General features: G+C 45.3%; 1 protein-coding gene across 3 annotated transcripts in view; it reads left to right on the plus strand.

The window, feature by feature from the left end:
• rapgef6 (Rap guanine nucleotide exchange factor (GEF) 6) overlaps positions 1-19486 on the plus strand; it is a 129971-nt gene that overhangs the window by 66462 nt on the left and 44023 nt on the right. For all 3 annotated transcript variants that reach the window (XM_084564910.1, XM_084564909.1, XM_084564911.1), the window contains one exon: positions 17596-17727. In XM_084564910.1, coding sequence (XP_084421036.1) covers positions 17596-17727 — 132 coding nt within the window. The remainder of the gene's footprint in view (positions 1-17595; positions 17728-19486) is intronic.

Genomic DNA, 19486 nt, shown 5'->3' on the forward strand with positions numbered 1-19486 from the left:
TTTTATCTGTATAGAAAGGCTTGCATGCTTTGCTTAATTGGAATTTTAATCAGTGTCGTATTCTGAAAAATACTGATATGCATATAAGTGCTGCGTAATCTTTCTCCAGTCACTGTGAAGAAGGTCAGGTTTAAAAGCTAAAAATAAATAAATAAATAAATCACCTGCACAAAATAAAGACAAAATTTGTTGATTGAGCTTTTCTGTAGATGTTGTATTAACCAGCCACACATGCAGAAACAACCCTATATTCCAGACATCCTATTGTTTGTGGAGTTTAGACATCTGAGAGGGAAAACCCGATCAAAATGTTGCGCTGCGTGGTCACCGGAGAGCCCTGATGATTTCGAGGACGTGGGAGATTTTACTCTGGCTTTGCACCAACGTTTTATTATTCTCAGCAGCTGCAACAGCAACACTCCTTACTCTCATGAAAGAACTAAGTGAATTGAGGGTTTCCAAAAATAATATTTGGAAGCCGCCGAGCTCTGCCCCCGGTGGCTGTCAATCATGGTCTCATATCTTTTTTTTTTGTGTGTGTGTGTGTGTGTGTTTTACAGTGCAGTAATTAGTGGAACGCATGCATGCTGTGATTACAGGGGACGGGACAAAGGTTGTGAATGAGGCTGCACTATTTTTAGCCGGGCAAGTGTGCATCAGGCGATAGCTGCTGGCGAATGCCGCTGTGATCGCGGCGAAAAGCTCTGCAGAAAGTTGCCAAGCATGCAGCCGTAGCCATGACGACAAATGATTTTATGCATCTCGTTAGTCTTTCTATCCGCTGGTCAATAATCGGTCTGATCTGATCTAATCGGTCGCCTCCCAGTAGTCGGCGGCTAGCTGCTGATCTGGTGAGGATGTAGCTGTGTGTATAATTAACAGTTCATGATGTCCTAGTTTTAGTTTCTCAGAATAATCTGCCAGAGGTGGCCTCTGGTGAACTTCATGACGATGCAAACGGAAAGCAGCGACGGTGCGAGGTTTATTTCTTCCAGGGCGTCTTGTTTTGTCGTTTGTCCTATTTTAAATCTTTAATATGAAATGTCAAAGGGTGAGCTGAGTGACAGAACCCCTCCGCTCTATACGTCCGTCTCTTGGGAAGCATCTGTCTGGGTGCTGAAAGCTTCTGAGATGTTTGTCTTCGCCGTGCATGTGTATTATGTGTGTGTGTGTGCTTTCAGTTGGATAAGTAATAATTAGGTCCCTGGAGATGAAAGGGGGGTGAAGAGAGGAGGATGTTCAGTCTGAGATAACGCCGTGAATGAATCCGTAGCACAGGATGAACCCTTAAATACCCTGTTAACCGTTTTCACTGCTCCCCATCCCTCGTGTGAGGCAAATTATACACAACGCTCTCTCTTGCTTGGTGGGGGGTCCAGTGTAACTACTGCTCAGTCCAGTTCCTGAGTTGTCATTCCACTTGGAGATAGCTCATTAGCGCGGCCACGTAAACACAATTTAACTGCAGTACTGACATTTGGTTTGCTTAGCTGAAGTTTTATTTTACTGTTAGCTACTGTGCATTGGGTCACGCTGCATGGGACGTCCAGGGTTTTTGGTGTTTATAGTTGGAAAATGGCGCCAATGACTTAGTTTTATTAGTTTGCCATGATTTTTAATTGACAAACGGTTTGGGCCTCTAAAATGTCAAAAAGTAGTTGATTTATTTTCTAAAGTTTGCTTAAATTAGCTTAAATAATCAGTTAATTTTCTGTCCATTGACTGATCCGTTCATCTACTAATCATTTCAGCTCGTCAAGGTTTATTAATGATGACATACTGTACTCTGAGGACATTTCTTGTCACTGCTTGGCCGCCATACGAGCTGATAAGGATGTTTTAATAGTGGTTGATCCATTGGTCTCCTTTTCTTTGTCGTTCTTCAGCTTTTCAACTCTTAAAGCTTCACAAAATGTCTGCTTCTCTTCCTCAGACTGTGTTTTTGTTTAATCAAATATTAGTTTATTAACATTTTAACCGTTAATTAAGTTCCTACAAAGTGTTTTCCTCTTTAATCAGTGGTCTTTGTCCTGGCTTAACTCGAACCAGCGCCTCCACGTGTTATTAGTGGCTCGTTTACGGGCCGCTCGGGGTGAGCTAATTTATCCTCCGTCTCGAGCTGCTGAGGTTTCATCCTGCGTGGCCCCGTTTGAAGTCCGCTCTTAATTGGTCGCCGTCTGTGATCGGCCCACCTTTCGCAAAAGGTTAATTAAGTTTCCCTTTCCCTCCCATTAGGCGACTTGTGCTCTGTCAGGAGGTTGCTCGAAGGAAACGGAAGCAGAGTGGAAGCGTGAGGGTGGCCCGCGAAGGGATTTTAAGTCTCTGGGATGGTGTTGTAAACTCGCTGGGACTTTGAGGAAGAAATACGACGAGCGATTCTTCGGGGGGTTTGAAGTTTGAGGGAATAGAAAGGCAGACGTTGGAAAAAGAGAGAGAGAGAATAAAAATCGATGGGCGTAAGAAAGGCTCTGGAGCAGTGATTTTTATTCCTATTGACTGCCTCCTCAGATCGACGGCCAATTATCTTCTTTAGATGTCGGGCGTCTTTTGATAGTATTGGCTGGTCTGAACTGGCTGGGACTGGTGATGTTCTTTATGGCAGTGATCTTGGATTATTAGCCTCTGTAGCTCTATAGTTCAGGCCGTGCAGCTTTGCTTTGAATGCATTTACATTTACTTAATTAGCAAATATGGCCTGAAAGCTGAACAAGCCAACTTAGAAACAAAAACTCTAAGAAAGAAGAATGGAGATAGGCGGCCTTTGTTTGATTTGAACAAACTATTTGATTTTACTTCTGTATAGGGGATCTGTGCTTGTTTTCTACAACTTCCCTACTACAGACTTGGGAAAACAAACCTGTGGGCTGCGCTGCCGTGGAAAGTCTAAGCACTTTTGTTCATTCCTATTGTTCCAGACGGCAGCGCGTAATGAACAGCGTGCCATATCCGCTTGCTCTCATTTCTAACGTCAGAGGGTAGATATTGAAATATCGACAGGGTGGCTGGAAATTTGGCATCGGATGACAGCGACGGTGAAATGTAGGCCACCGGAGCTTGTATGCGAGGCCAGGAGGTTTTTCTTTTCTGAGGCGCTTGCGAGGCCTAGATTTATTTACTTCTCCGATAAACGGCGTAGACCTTTAAACGGTCCAGGTCTTCTCGGGTCCTCCACCTAAGAAAGCAATCAGCTTCTTTTTTAAGAGGCTCGCTTACGTTGTATTGTTTTATTGCGTTGCGTTTTATGTGTGAACTGTCCCTTTAAATCACGTCCTGCTCATCCCGGCGGAACACAACCTTTGTCCACGTCCTCCCGATGCTGGAAGACTTGTCAAAATGTTCTGCTGCTGAACTCCCTGACCCTCCCAGCTGCCTATATGGGTTCTCTGTTGAGCTTTCTCAGCTTCCTCTGTTTTTTTTTTTGTGCCTCTTGCAGTTTCTCTGTTTAACTTCGTCTCTCCCTTCTCTTCTTTGTGAAGCCTTCCTGCCGCCTTCCTCTTGCCACTTCCCCTCCTTTCTCAGGGACTCCTCTGCTACCCTCTACCACTTGTTCACCTCTTCTTCTTCTTCTCCCGGCACCGCTCCATCTCTCCATCCCCATCTATTATTTAAACATCAATAATGGGGCCTGTTGATGTTGTTGCCAGCCTGATGCTGCTACTGCTGCTGCTGCTGTTGCTGTTGCCGCCCTGCTGGGCTGCATCCTCACTCATCTCCTCCTTCCTGTGTCATAAATCACACCAACCCCTTCTGCCACCATCTGCATCCTCGCGGTCCAAACTTTGCCCTCGGTATCTGCGCCCATTGCCGTCTTCTAGATGCTGTGAATTTGCTGCAACTGACACTTCTTCTTCATCACTGGTCTGTTTTTTTTTGTTTGAGCAATATTTTTTAACTTTGCCTCCAGATTCACAAGAAGGATTGAGACTTGCTTAATAAGAATGAGCTCTTTTGTGGAAAAAAGCCAGTTCTCTCTGTGCTGCTTGGTTAAAAAAAAAAAGACTTGAGAATCATCTCACCCCTTGTCATTTCTAACCAGATAAGTTATTGCTAGAAAAACGGGAGGTTTCATCCATAAGAGAAACTGTGCTCAACACAACTTGCAAGTAATCCCCCCTCTCTCGGCTGCAGATGTCCGCATCGAAGGGTGCATCGGGTCCAGACTCGGGGCCGACCCAAGCGGCTGCCTTTGCTTCCCTCAGCAATCAAGGGGCATTGGCATAATCAGTTTGTTTGGTGCCATGCTGTATCGAATAGTAATGGGGCTATGGATGCACTGGAGAGCTACGGTTGGATTTTGGGTATAGTGCCAGAGTAGGAAGGGTAAGGAAGACGGACAGGAAGACGGACAAAGCGTCTGGCAGGTCCTCAACTTGCAGCACAAACAAAAAAACTCCAGTCCTGTGCAGCATAATCATTGTAGATGGAACTGATCAAGCTGTAAAGTACATTTAAATGAGCACAGACCAACAGATCTCAAACTTTACTAGATCCTATATTTGATTTACGCTACAGTAACCGTTCAACCATTCATCATCAGATCAGATAGAATAGATAGCTACATTAAGCTGCCGGACCTCTATCGAGTGGAATACAGAGATTAATTATTCGTCAGTACAGCCTATTGACTCTTTTTACTCACCGCTGTGGCTGCCCCGACAGCGCTACGAATCTGATTAGAAACACCTCAAATCATTACACTTCCTTTCTTTCTTTTTTTTTTTTTATTTCAAGGAGGAAACTGTTCAGATGTTGCTCTGCAGGGTAAAGATAATCCCTTAAGTAATTATCTTAACTGATTTCACTTCATAGATAAAATTAAGCCGCCGTTCCGGTTTAATTGCCGGAGCAATTGGCAAAAACAGTGAACGCGAAGGTTCAGTCGTTTACTGTATGTGGTTGCGTGTGGATCTTAATTGTTTTAGAGACTTTTCCTATACTGACGTGTTTTGATCGTTTCAGCAGTTAGTTGATATGGTCACAGCGGCCCAGTTGTACATAGAAAAAAAACAACTCTTGTGTGAAAAAGCAGCAGTTCTTTGCAGATCAAAGTGACCCAAACAAGACCCAGAAAAAATTTCAATTTCCTACGCCAACTAGGAAGGTGACATTTGAGTATTGACTGTCCAATGGGGGTTGTTGTTGTTTTTTGTGTCTGTGTTAAAAAAAAAAAAAAAAAAAAATCAAACCCTGCTGTTTTCCGTGAAGTATTTGGGTCATAAAAAAAATGCTGCTGCAGCCAACAGGTCGTAGTTGTCGATCATAAAATGCACTTCGCGCCGTAATCCTCCGCGTCAACAGATCAGCCGATGGAAACTGCGAGGCGCCATTAAAAAGAGTATTAGATAGTCGCTCTGGGTCTCCCCTGACGCTCTGAATATGTTGACAGAACCATTTTTTTGCGCACTAAGAGGCTGACCTTTTGCCAAATGAGGTAATGCCCTGGCATTGGCATTGGCATTGGCCTTGGCGCGTTTACTCTGACCTCAGCCCCACACAGACGGGTTGATGGGCAAATTGACAGAATTCACGCGGGGTGTCAAGGTAATGGTAGCCTTCCATCTCACGGAGATGAGGAGGAGGAGGGGGAGGGGGCGTCCAGATAAGAACACACGGAGAGACAAAGGCAGAAAAAAAGAGACAGAGAGAGCGGGGGAGTATTTGAGCAAGAGGCAACAATGGAGAGAGGAGAGAGAGGGCTTTTAGCATGCCGAGGGAGGGCTAGGATATCGTATGCACAGGAAGTAGGGGTGATAAAGATCGATATGGATTGCATTAAGCCAGGCCTGCCCTACTCACCTCGCATAAGTCATAAATTACTATTCAATCCTTCCAAACAAAAACACGCATTATTACTACATTTCTGTTCCTCCTTTGAACGGTGATGACTCCAGAAAGACTCTTTTCGTGGACTTGAAAGCATCATTGCATATTCTACGACAACAACTGGCTCGTAGTAAAGTGTCGTAAACACTATCAACCTTTAAATAAAAAGGTCGGACCTCCCGCTCCGTGTGATTTCACCCGATGCTCCAAGCCCACTAAGAATTTGGTCAAAGGAATCAAAGTCGTAGACATAGAGTTGAGTTTAGTTTGCATTTGCTAATTTTATGCAGGATGATTTGTAAAAATAATTCCTAAAACCATTTTTTTTTAAAACTGTATATCTTTAATTTAATGATTGCACCACTTCTATGAAGCAGCTAATATAATCAAATAGGCACTCGCTTTATCAGTTGCTCACACTTCACCTTTTTGATGCAGCGGTAAGAAAACAAGCCGCGCCGTTTGAGCGTTTTGATAATTACAGCGGCATAAAAACGGCCCATGGTTTCCTCCTGAATGGTGTAATTACCGTCCATTAGCCGTGATAGGCTGAAAATTTTACAGAGAAAGGTCCTCTCAGGCCCTTTATGCATTCACATGCCCGAGCCGGCCGACAATACGAGGCTAAATGGACTGAAAGCGAGGCTGCACTCTGTAGCCTTTGCGCACACACACACACACACACACACGCGCATACACCCATGCATGTGATCCCTGGGCACGGTGGCCTCTCACTTTCAAATGCAATTCGACACCCACAAACGGGCCTATATACTGGCACGCTGCAGCGGCCAAAAAAAAAAAAACAAAAGAGAGAGAATACACAAACACATACTGTCCAAGTGCACGTAGTTTACTCTGCCTTAATAATAAATGCAAGCTACACCAAGCAGAGCTCAGTCAATCATGAGCTCCCACTACTACCCCCACCACTCCATACACACACATGTACACACGCGCATGCACACATCCAAGTGCTGATATTTCAACCACTCACGGCCCCCACCCCCTCAATTTCACTTGCTCCCATTATCTCACTGCTATTGATCCACATCCCCTCGTCTGCCTGCACAACCGGAGAGCCTTTACTGGATAATTTTCAAGGGCGTTTATAAATACGAGATGGGGCGGATGGGTGATCGTTTTTTGTGGCTGTTTTTTTTGTTGCCGTCGGCTGTGTGTGAATGTGTGAAATAAAAGAGGGAGGGATAGTGTTTGAGGGGGAGCAGATAGGGTGCGCCACGTCTGTATGAAGACGAATGTAATCGGGACGGTATAAGATCTTTTGATTCAAGTTTGGAATAAAAACTCGTACATGCATTTAACCCTTCTTAAATACAAATACAAATCTGAAGTTATCTTCATATCATAATGGAAGTGATAACAATTTTTCCACCATACGCCCATCAGCCATAAAATTAAAACCACTGACTGGAAAAGTAAATAACATTGACCATCTTGTGACAATTCAATGTTCTGCTGGGAAACCTTTGGACCTGGCATTCATATGGATGTTACTTAGACATGTAGCACCCACCTAGACCAGACCAGGTACCCCTACCTCATTAAAAACAAAGGGACAACTCAAAAAACATGAAAAACGGCACAAGGTGTTGAACTGATCAAGTATCTGTGGGATGATCCACAGAGGCCCAGACACCACAGGACACTCTCAAAAGGCCCATGTCCGTTCTCTGATGAGTCAGAACTGGAGGCACAAGGGAGACCTACACAATATTAGGACACAGGGGGTCATAATGTTATGCCTGATCGATGTATTAGCAGCAGTACATCCCATATCAAGCAGCTGCATTGACTTCCGTTTGTAATCAAGAGTAGTTTGCTGGGTGCAACAATAAAAACGAGTCCAGTATCAGTTAGATCAGTGCGTGGGTATTGCGCCAGCACGGCAGTTAGCTGTGTTTGGGGCTGAGGTGAGTGGGTTAACAGAGTGGAGCAAGAGCCAAGACTAACAAACACAGCACAGGAGACCCACGGGGTGGAGCTGCACCCTCCAACCAGCCCCTGGGTCAACACGTTGGTGTGCCAGCTGTATGCGTGTGTGAAGCTGCGAGGATTGGGCTGCGGGGCAGGAAGCATCTGTTGACAAAATGGAGCCAGGACGCACTACAGTGTGTGTGTCTGCATTTATCCGTGCACATGTGTGTGTGTGTGTGTGTGTTTGTGCGCCCGCGTGTCTGCGCCCCCGTGTCTGCATGTATTTTTTTTGCTTAGGCCAAAGTGTTTTGCGCTCTCTGCTGTATCCGGCAGACCTGGCCGTGGCCCACCTTCCTCAGGGGGCTCAGACGGAGACGCCTTCCTGTGGCGCGCACAGTCTCTCTCCCACACATACCTGCAAACATGAGCGCAACAAAAGAAACGTGTTGGGAGAATACAGCCCATGAAACATTAATTAAAACCAATAACAAGTGGAAGAGGAGCTGCACACTATAAAAAGGCTGCGAGATGAAAAGGATGAATGAAGGAGAGGGGAAGCCGATGGGAAAGAAAAGGCTGACGTGGCAGATTTAAATCAAATAAAATAAAATAAAATGCATGTTTTAAGCTGGACAACATTAAACAGTCAAATACCTATCAGAAAAAAAAAAAAAAAAAAAACTTCACCTGACTGCCTTCCTTTTCCTACCCAAGCACTAAACCGCTCGCTTTAGGCAGACGCTCTCTGACAGGTTGAATATGCCTTTCAGAACCTAGCCAACTCTTTTGGACAGCGACTACCGCCTGTTACCTGCTGCCACACACACGAACACCCTCTGTAGATGCCAGCAGGAAGGAATTTCCGCCAAAACCTGGAATAGTTTTCAGTCCGTCTCCAGAGAAGAAAGCTCGTCTCTGCTGGGGTTGCCGACCCATGCCGGTTACCTTCTTCACTGTACAAGCGCCGGAAGACTGAATGGAGTGGAAGAGGTTGTTGGGGATGACTGAGCTTGCAGCCCAAAGTGTTAGAAAAACACTTTAATTGACAGGAGACGTCACAAAGGTTGATCATAGTGCGTGAGCCAGAGGAAAAAGAATGTTTTGCAGTCTGTAATAGCACCCGAAAGATAACAGGCCCGGGAAATGGGACTTACTTGTGGATTGCAAAACAATGTGTTAAATTCCTAGATGAGTCATTATTCTGAGGAATTATCTTCCTTGTTTCACTACATTTCCCATCAATAGTTGCAGTAACAATACAAGAGTTGTCATTTTGGGCGGATTCCTGATTTCTGTCATCTCCACATCTTTCGTTTCCAAGTGGTCACACACACACACACAAGTCCAGGGTCCATTGTTTCGAGGGTTAATCCCAGCGTTTGGTAATACAGTAACGTGTGTAGGATTTTAAAATGTCTGAGTGATTTATCTAAAGCAAAACGAGGTCGGAGAAACGTCAACACATGCACAAAACTCCACCGTCTTCCACTTCCGTTTGCACGCGCTTCTTCTGTGACTCTTTACCTCGTCAGACAACTGGGGCAAAAGTCACAGGCCTCTGGCAGCGCCGGTGTCGTTCAGCATCCCGTCTGTCACAACACTGGCACAGGATAGTGCGGACGGTGCCAACCGGTGGCGGTTTATTCTCCGTCCAAACTCACTGGCCAATCCGCGTCCGGGCTAAGAACTTGCCAGCCAATGAGTGTCGAACCTCGCACCTTCCCAAACCCAGCTCCTGCCAACTCGTGGGGAGCTCTGTTTCCCGACTGAGTTATCTAGGTAATTGGTTGCTATGCAGAATTCACACCTCACTTTGGTAAAAAAAAAAAAGTTTTGTCCCACTTTCATCTTCCAACAGATATCGATGCGCACTTATGCAGCCTAGGCTTCACTTTCTGCAGTCCCCGTTGCTCCCCCAAAAAACTCTAAAGCCTGCATTTCCCATAATGCACCCTCATCCAAAATCCAACACGCATCTTTTAAACTCTCATACTGGCAATATCAAGATTATTATTATTTTTTTCCAGAGCCACATGTAATGAAAACATTATTAGTCATCCTCGTCACATAGAAGAAAAAAAAACACCACAATGACTCAAAATACTTTCCTAGCAAACTTGTGTAAGTCTCCTCAGAACTATTTTTAATTTGAGAAGCTGCAGTGACGCAGACTTTGGGGCTATTTCTGTTGGCTTTATTTTTTTTTTTTTTTTGCAATTAAGAGCCAACTTTTGGAAAGTAGGACTGGATGAAGATGAAGCTCACGAAAGTGTGTGTGTGTTTGCACATACAGTCTTCTCTGCTTGACAGTATTTGAGTCCTCGTCTCCTCATGTGGTCCCCTGCTAGCTCCCGTTCCTCTCCCTTCCTTCCTCTTCCTTTCCCTCTCTCTCCCTTCCTCTCCCTTTTCTCTGTTACATGTCTGCCTTTGCACTTGTCGCCTCCAATTTCAGCTTCAATTCATTACACCCCCCGCCCCACTCCCACCCCTGCTCCAGCTGGTGCAGACGCTCTCCCTCGCGCAGTCTCGCGGCCAGAGATATGCTCGTCTGGACCGAGGTAGAATTCAATTCTTAAGAGAATACTGGAGACTTTTTTTTTTTATCTCCGTCCGTCCCCTCATTCCACCCCACACTGTCCTGTCGCTCCCATCTGAATTACATCCTCACCTTTTGCTGTCTTTGCTTTCTCTCAATCCAGTCTCAATCATATTCAATCTCACCGTCGCCTTGTGCGCCCCTTTGCTTTGGCCCACTCTCTCTTCAGGTCCTTCTATTTTCTCCCTATCACCATCTGTCATCCCTGTACTGTATCTTAATCCAACCCTCTGTGGACTTGCTGATGGAGTGTAGCCTGGCTGTGTGTGTGTATGTGTGTGTGAGCCCATTCAGTAAACTCGGTTTTACCGAATTGGACTCATAGACGCGCGTTTATTTATTTTCATGTGTTCTTGTCGCCTTCCCCGTGCATAAGTGTGTGTTTCCTGACGCTGTCGGACCTCTTACAACATTAAAGCCAGCAGTGGCCTCGATTGATCAAAGCTTTCTCCAGCGCTACAGGGCTAAATCTGGAGCTTCAAAATGTGTGTGTGTATGTGTGTGTGTATGTGTGTGTGTGTCACTTTCTTGAGATCAGAGCCAATGTCCTCACCTAGTTAGTCTGATGAGGCCACTTCCCCTTGCTCCCTTTGATGCTAAATTGATTGAGCGGGGCTGATACATTTGGGAGGAAATAGAAAAAGAGTAGAGGATATCTTTAAAAAAAAAAAAAAAAAAAAAGGGTGAAAGCCAAAAGAGAAGGAGACCATTACCGAGTGTGCAGCTGTGACGGGGGAGCTGGAGAAAGAGAGGGAGGCATTTGTAATCAGGGGGTGAACCTTCAGACTGAGAGAGATAGCAGACAGAGTTAATAACCAAAGAGATGAGACAATGCAAAGACACAGAGAGCTGAGAAATCAGGAGCCCAGCGGAAATCAGATTCAGGCATCAAGTTAAGTGTTACATCAAAGAGATTATGACTCACTTGTGCTTTGAGAGCGAGAGAGAGAGTAGCAACTTTGTTCGCCTGTGCAGAGGTGCACTGCTGCTGTCTGTGATGTGGTTTCTGGTTTAGCAACTTGCTGCGAGAGCAAAGTCTGCACGATAGCACACTGTAGCTAAGACTCTTGTGTTTTTAATATGTAAACATGCGCTGAATCGGTTTTCAACATTCTTACAAACTTGCTTTTTTATTAAAATCCATTGGCGATGGAGAAGGAACTAGCTATAGTTGCATCACCTATCCCCCCATATAAGTCTTTAAGCGTGACTAACGCACAAATATCAAGTCATAATACTTCCTGGAATTGTTTTATATGCACGCTGCGTCTCCTTGGTGAGGTCTGGGCTCTGCCACTCTGGTCATGTCAAGGCGGGTTTGTGACTGCTGACATCTACAGGCCAACCGTATTAGTGTCAGATACCCCACTGGTGACCTCACTGTCCATTACGGCGCTGTATTTACCCAGCCTCTTGGGTTGTGAGTAATGCGTCCCGGCTGCTTTGAGCTACGCACAGGTGCTTGTTGACTTTGGTGATAAGAAACCCTCTCCACCTCGATTAAAAACCCTTCACGATCCAGTGTTACTCCGTATTATTAGGCATTATTTAAGTGTGTGTGTGTGTTCAGCCAGGGTGGATTGTGCCTTACATTGGTCTTTAACGGTGCATCTTTCCCAGAGCCAGCTGCTTTTGCAGATGCACAATATGTGATGTCGGCAAGTGACAAATGAATATACTTCTTTTGCGCAGCGTTTACTTTGCGCGCCACTTACTGTAGCTTTAACGCGGTTTTCCCATTCATCAGCGGTCACACGAGCCATCTTTTTTTCTTTCTTTCATTTTCTCCCGGCATGTGCAGCGCAGCTGTCTTTAAATATTCATCGAGCTTTGTTTGTGTCATTGTTTGTTGAACCCGCTTTAATTATCGTCCTCATCAGGATTCATCTGCCTCATCACACTTTCTTTAATCACTTAGCCAAGCCGTTTGTCCTCTTTGCTATTCATCTTAATGTATTGTCCTAATTCATTCTGTCTGGTGTGTATATCTTTTTCATCTTTGCTCTGTTTCTGATCGTCTTTGCTCTCTGTATTTTAGTCAAATGCAGGCGTTTAGTCATTAAATACAGTCTGTGCATCCAAATGAGCCTTTGCAAAAAATAATGAAAATGCCACGTCTGAAAACTGTTAATTAAAACAAAACGTCAAGCCGAAGCGGTGGCATTTACCTCACCCTCCTCCTAGCCCTTCTCATGTTTTAATGCCGCGGCCCCTTCTGGTACCTCAGCCCGACCAATTCCAGACTATTACGGCAGTTAGACCAGGTGCCATCCATTAATGTCTTCGAGGTTTCCCCAAAACACCTCTTTACGCTCTGACCTACAATGCAGCAAAGATTATCCCGGCGCTAAAATGCTTTTTTTTTTTGGTAAAAGCCGCTCTCTGATCTGTGTAGCCAAACGGTCAGTCTGGGCTCTTTAGGCCCGTTTTACCACTGTGCAAAATAGGTGGAACCGAGCACTCAGGCCCACGGCCGGTTAATCTAATTGTTAAAACTGCGTGCAATAAGAAAAACAGAGTGAAGTTCTGTATTCTGACCATTTTGTTTTGCTTTCAGGGGCTTGAGTAGGAGACACACGGAGACAAATGCGGTCATAAAAAGGACTTAAAACGCAGAGCTGTGATTTGATGGTTTTTGCAATTCGTTTTACTCTCTGATTGAGGGGAAGCCCTTATTTTTATGGTAAACTGCAATGATATTTGTGCAAGCGTTGGCTTTTATTCTGACGTAGCCTCATTGAGCCAGTTTCTGCCCACGGAGTCCGTACAGTGTCTTATGGAGTCCGTACAGTGTCTTAGGGTCTTCCTTTTGCCGATAATTCATTTATAAGCCGCCACACCAGGTTACAACTTGATGTTTTGACGTCTCAAGGCCTTGTTCTTCGTGGATTCCCACCATCTTTAGCTTCCTCTGGACCAAACTCTTATTATGACAGACGATAGGCTCATTTCATTGGCGCTAATCAGCCCCTTTAAGCGCTCGCCGCCGTGGAGGCTCGGGCGCGTTCGACGCCGACATAACGTTTACAGTCTGCTTGATCCTCCCATGATTGTGCCCGCTCGTTGACATGATAGAACTGTACAGCCGAAGGAACCTGGCACATTCATATTTAATCTCCCAGCTCTCATCCTTAATGCATGAGGAGAGTGGGAGACCCCACTCGCATCACCCCCCCCCCCCCCACAACCCCAACCCCGCGGTTTGGCCTGCTGGGAGAGGAAAAGAGGGGGATTAGAGCAGGATTAAGTCTGTGGTGTGAATAGGAGCCACGAGACCTTCGCAATTATTCACCCTCCCCTCCCTCCCATCACTCAACTTCACCCTCCCACCCTTCGCCGTCTCTCGTACACTCAGACAAACACATGAACTCATCTCTATCGCAGGCCTCTGTTCTTCTCCGTGAACACATATCGGGTTTTGTCTAATGGGGGATTTGATTTTTGGCCTGTGCCAGGAAAAGTATTGTTATCTGCCACACACACACACACACACACACACACACCAACTTGCATTGGAGTTAATTGCCATCAGTGTCATCAGTGAATAGTTTTTTCCTCTCCGCAACGCTCTGCAGTCTGAGTAGGATGTCACTGGTGCTGCGGAGCGTGTTATGAATGTAGATCACTGAACTCCTCCGTCCCCGCCATATGTTTGTCGTAGCTGCTTCATTTCCAGAGTATCGGTCTCACCATCAACCACAATGAAATCAAGTATTAGTCACGGTTTAATGGTGGATTTGTTTGCGTGTGGGCCGTTAAACCTCACCTCGTCTTAAACCATAACTCTAACGGCAACTGCATATGTATTGCCTTTCCTAAAACACAAAAAATAGCCAGGTGCCTGCGTATATGAGCACTTTTTCTGCAGATTCTGCAGATTTTCTCTTTGTGTGTGCATGGACGGCATGCAAACACAGAGAGGGGCATTTGTACTAGAATGATTGTAGATTTTGTAAGAAAGCAGCTTGTTCGTGTCTCTTAGACTTCAGTGGAACCTGAAAATTCACTTTTGTTTTGTAGGAGGAGGGTCGTCGCCTTGTTTACTTGTTCAGTCTTTTCACAGTGAGAAAAGAAGGAGACCAAATCATTTGCAGAACTAGTGACAAACTATCTTTTAAGCTGTGCATTTCACATGCATACACGTCGTGATAGATGTGTCAGTTCTAAAATACGCTTGATAAAGTTGTCTCACACCTTTCTTGGGCCGTCAAAACAGCAGATATGTTGACTTTCTTCCCTTTTACATCTTCTTCGGATGTGTTTTCTGATTCTGGAGTGGGTCGACGCTTGGTCGTATCAGTTCCCGTCTCTCTCTGGATCCTGGCGAACGTAATAAATGGATGTAGGGCGGGAGTTTCATCATCACCAGCTGATGACTCCTCCATCACACGCAGGAATCGATAAGTATTTACCTGTGAAAAATTAGCAATCGCTCTGTGTCCTCCCTCTCGCTTTTTTCCATCTCTCCCGGTTCACAACAAACTTCCAGCGATGGGTGTTTCTCGAGATCAGGGTTCGACAAGTCCGCTTGTGGTATTGGGTGTATTTTAGTCAATAACGCCAGCACTCTAGGATTGCGCGTTTTGTCGGCGGGGTCGATACGCGAGAATCCCACAATGCATTACACGCTGGACGTAATTGGAAATGGATTTTACTTAAATACTCCTTCACTCCCAACTTAAACCTCACGCCAGAGTCATTATGTGCGTTACAATAGCACACTTTGAAATTAGGATCCTGCTATTTAAGCGCTGCTAATGGCGCTGTTAACGACGCGATACGTGAATGAGATGTGAACTCGTAGCGACCCGGAGCGCATTCATATTTAAACAGGACGCTCTCTAATAGAGGTATGTGTCCGATGGAGGCTGCGGAGGCATTCATTTTTAAACTTTATAGATGCTACACGTTATTCAGTTTCACTGTGCAGATGGCTTCTCAGAAAAACCCGGAGGGAGCGAGCGAGCGAGCAAACTCGGGCCTTTCGGTGCGATCAGTCAAAATTAAGCGACAGTGAGCGTGGATGCCTACTCATCTTGATAAAGCCGATTTCCTCCCATGTCTGGGGCTTGGTCCAAAAATTAGTGCAGCCACAATGAATCACGGCTTAATTTACACCGTTACGTGCAGCTCTACTTTTCTGTAGCTGTGCGAAAAGTGACGCAAATCACGGTTTTGTCTGTTGGCGTTGAATATCATGTACAGCTTCTTTGTGTTAGGGCATACATTACTTCGGACACACTGCTGCCTTTGAGCCCTTCATGTGTAAATCTAATGTGCGCGAATTAATAAATTGTGTGCCGACCCTCCCCCTTTATTATGCCGCACATTAAGAACAAGCCATTAAACTTCTTAAACTCCACCCCTCAGTCCCATGTTTCCTTGCGTGGTGGTTAAGTGCTCAGGTTGTGCACTACAACAGGCCTATTAGAAGAGAGTATAGAGGGGGTGGGAAGAACCCCCAGACTCGTGGTCTTTAATATTGCATGTTGGCGCCGTGGTTCCCTCGCAGCATCAGCTAGCTTCCAAGCTTCACTTTGGCTTGGGGCAGCTTCGCGTGCACAGCTGTTGGGAGTTTGAAGGAGGGTTTATGTGCCGCGTTTGAGCGGCTGTCTCATGAGGCGATGGAGGAGATGTGCTGTCGGTTCGCTCGGTGTCGCAGGAGAACGTCTTCCCTCACCCTGACGGTACCCCGATCCAGACTGGTAAGACTTAAAGGTGGCTTTCTTCCATAGCAACGAGGGTCACCATGTAGTAGTAGTAGAGTAGTAGCAGTAGTAGTAGGAATAGGAGGTGGTTTCATCCTCGTTTATCCAATCTGAGTGTAGCATACCGGCCCTGTTTTTACATCCATGTCCTGCAGCCTTATATTGATGAATTTGGAGGTAAAACCCAACCGTTTGACCTTTGGCTCAGCTCCCTGTACACGGTGGTCGCACACCTGCACATGTCTAGTTTTGCAGAGCTTCAGAATTATTGCATTATTGCATCTCTTCAGTCTTCGCCTTCCATCCGCTGCTTTACTATGACCATGTCAGGCTTTATGGTGGGATGGTGGGGGTGGAGCATTTTGCAGTCATGTATGTCACTTAGATTCTCTTATTTGCAGTTAACTGGTAGTCTGAGTCCTGTTAAAAGAGAGGACTGTCAGGCAGATGTCTTATTTTAATTTTATTTTTAACTTCAAGTTCGTGTAAGAGTCGTCTTGTAACTGGGATTCACACCAACACTTGACCCAAATGTGTTAAGTAATGCCCCGGATCGGCCCTCTTTCTCGCTCGCCTTCTCGCTCTCTCGCCAAGGTGCTGAAAAATTCAAACCCACTCTCCCTTTCTCATTTTTACACCTGCAGTAGGGTTCGGCAAATAAAACCGTCCAGTTCGAGCTACAAGTACATGTTTCCACTGCTTTTGCTGTTAGCCCCAAAACAGCCTTCAAACCTTAATATTAAGACAATGAAATTACAATTATTGGATTATATATAATCAGTAGTTTCAAATCAAACTGGAAAGTTATGTGACACTAGTTTAAAGGGGATATATGATCATACTGTCATGAGCGGTCCGCCACTGGTTCTGCGTCCCTTGCACTCATTTTCAGTACTTGTGTTTTTAGCCACCACTTGACTGACGGCTTTATCTACTTCTGTGTCTGGATTGGTTTCTCATTTGAGAATGAGCTCTGACTTCAAATTGTCTTCTTGTTTGGAAGCAAACAAAGAGGCTGCAGCGAATAGATTTACGTGGAGACTTTGCTCAGTTCGTGACTGCTTGATGAATTTTCTGATTTAATTTCAGTGGCCTTTGCATGTGTGCGTCTTATTACTGTGTGTAGGGTATTTCTGTCTGTGGAAGCCTCGTGTGTTATTTTGTGTTGTGCGTGTATGTTTCGCATAAATATAAAAATATAACTCCAGCTTCCAATCTTCACTGTCCACTAAAAATAATATAGGTCTGCATTCCTGGATTATAATTTACTGCCATCTTAAGTATGTTCAGCATCATCCTTTCAGGTTATTTATCCTGAAATATAACGTGACGAGCGGTGCCAAACCAGCTTTGGCTTTCAGGCTGATGAAACAGCCGTGTGCATGTGCGTGTGTGCGTGCGCAAATGTGTGTTTGCCTCCGTTGTGTGCTGTGTGTGAGAGCGTGTTTACCTCTGTTGAACTCATATCCTCTTTGCCTTCTCTGTTCCCTTTCTTCTTGTATCTCCGCTCCTTCCTGTCTGTCTGAACAGCTTCCTGCTGACCTCAATAAGATGCACCTAACAGACCACGCCCATCAGCAGGTGATGCACATGGCCCCCAGCCAATCGGGATGCAGCATCGCCAGCGATTCGGGAAGCAGCAGCCTGTCGGACATTTACCAGGTGGGTCTCTAAATCTTTTTTAAAATCAGTTTATGTTATCAGTTTATTTTAAATGACCAAAAAAGGCAGCACGTTCTGTACACGTGAGTAGCTTGGGGGTGACGTTAAAATCAACAGTTCCTCATAATAGAGGACTTGTCTCCTCACTGCCTGGATTGTATACTGTCCATTGTTTGACACATAATTTGAAGTATAGAGAATCCTGTTCAGTCCAGTCACAAATCCCTGTCTACTGTCAGCCTTCCACCGCTGCACTGCGACAACATCTGGCCTGATTCAAGTGGATTCTCTTCAACTTCTCACTCCTGTCGGCTACTGTCTCGCTGATTATTGTGCAGTAGTAGTGCATCCTGGTGACTTGTCTTCCTCTGCATTGCCCGCTGCGCATTAAGGGAGCCTTTCAAACTCTGTCTATGCCTGTGCTACAGGTGCTACAGGTATAGGAGCTGTAACATTATCAGTGTAGCTGTGCTCCTGTTGAGCGGTGTACGGTGAGGAACGTCAGGGAAACTGAGAAGAGTGCGACATCCAGTCTATCTTAATTACCGTCCTGATCTTCTGCACAGTGGTCGTTTTAGGTTACAGTCAGGAAACATCTGGAAACATCCCTCTGTTTGCTCCTATCCCGATACATACTGAAGGGAAAATCAGAAAATCAGCCAGGTAAAGCAACCACTCTTATTATTCGCTGTTATTTCACTGCATCACGCGTGAGCTGAATAACCGCTCGAGAAGATCCAAATCAAGTCGACAATAAATGAATTAATTTCAACTCTACGGTTCTGTGGAAATGAATTCTAATTAAAAACAGAAATCAAAGCTGAGAAATCGATCGTAATCCAGGCTGAGTATGCAATAAAACAAAACCGAATAAAAGAATAGGTGAAACTCAGTTAGAAGAGAAGAAGCGAAGAAACCTCATTAAATGTTTTCTATCTGCCTAGCATACCTACCGAGGCATACTGCTCAAATCATAGTAGCATTAGTGACGAGGAACTTATTCTCAAACTCAGCCCTCCATCAGCGAGTCTTTTGCCCCTGTAGCTGAGGGGACGGGGTCATGTCCTGCCTCACCTTCATGTGCCACGCCTGAGCATCCGACAGCTCCGCGTGTGCTTCGGAATAAAAAAGCCTCTCCGGATCGTAGCGCTTCCGAGCGGCTGCAGATCAATAACCCATGAAAGAGCACGCGATAAGCCCCGTCATCTAATCATTTTAATCCTTTTCGCTCTCCTAATCTCCCCTCTTTACACGGGAAAGTTGTAATAAATCCAAAAACCTTTCGGTATTATCGCTGAGCCTCGGCCGCTCTTTGCGCTGCAGCAGTTTCTCTGTTTTGTTGTTCCTCTTCTGCGCGTGAGTGTCTGTACGGAGCGTGTGGAGGTTTTGTTCGGCGCGGGCCTGTTAGCATTGTTAGCTTCCGTCACGAGAGCCTGTGAGGTCTTTTCGCCGAACACCAGGGATCTATGGGCTCTGCTGGCCTCAAAACTAATGAGAAGGTTTGTTTCGGTGTGTTTGAAAGGTGTCTACAATGTTTATATGTGTCAGTATTTAGTATAAATGTGAGTTATCCTTAAAATCTCTTGAATAGATAACAGGTATCCATGTAAAATAAATGATAAATAAATAAAATATGGAGAAAGTAAAATGGAAGAGCAATACAACAAGAGAAACTGAGAAACCACCCGTCGGCGTACTGTCTGCCACCACCCGTCCTGTCTGTGAGCAACTGCAGATTGATGTACGTCAGGTCAGCGCG

Source organism: Chelon labrosus (assembly GCF_963514085.1).
Source record: "Chelon labrosus genome assembly, chromosome: 17".
NCBI lineage: Eukaryota > Metazoa > Chordata > Actinopteri > Mugiliformes > Mugilidae > Chelon > Chelon labrosus.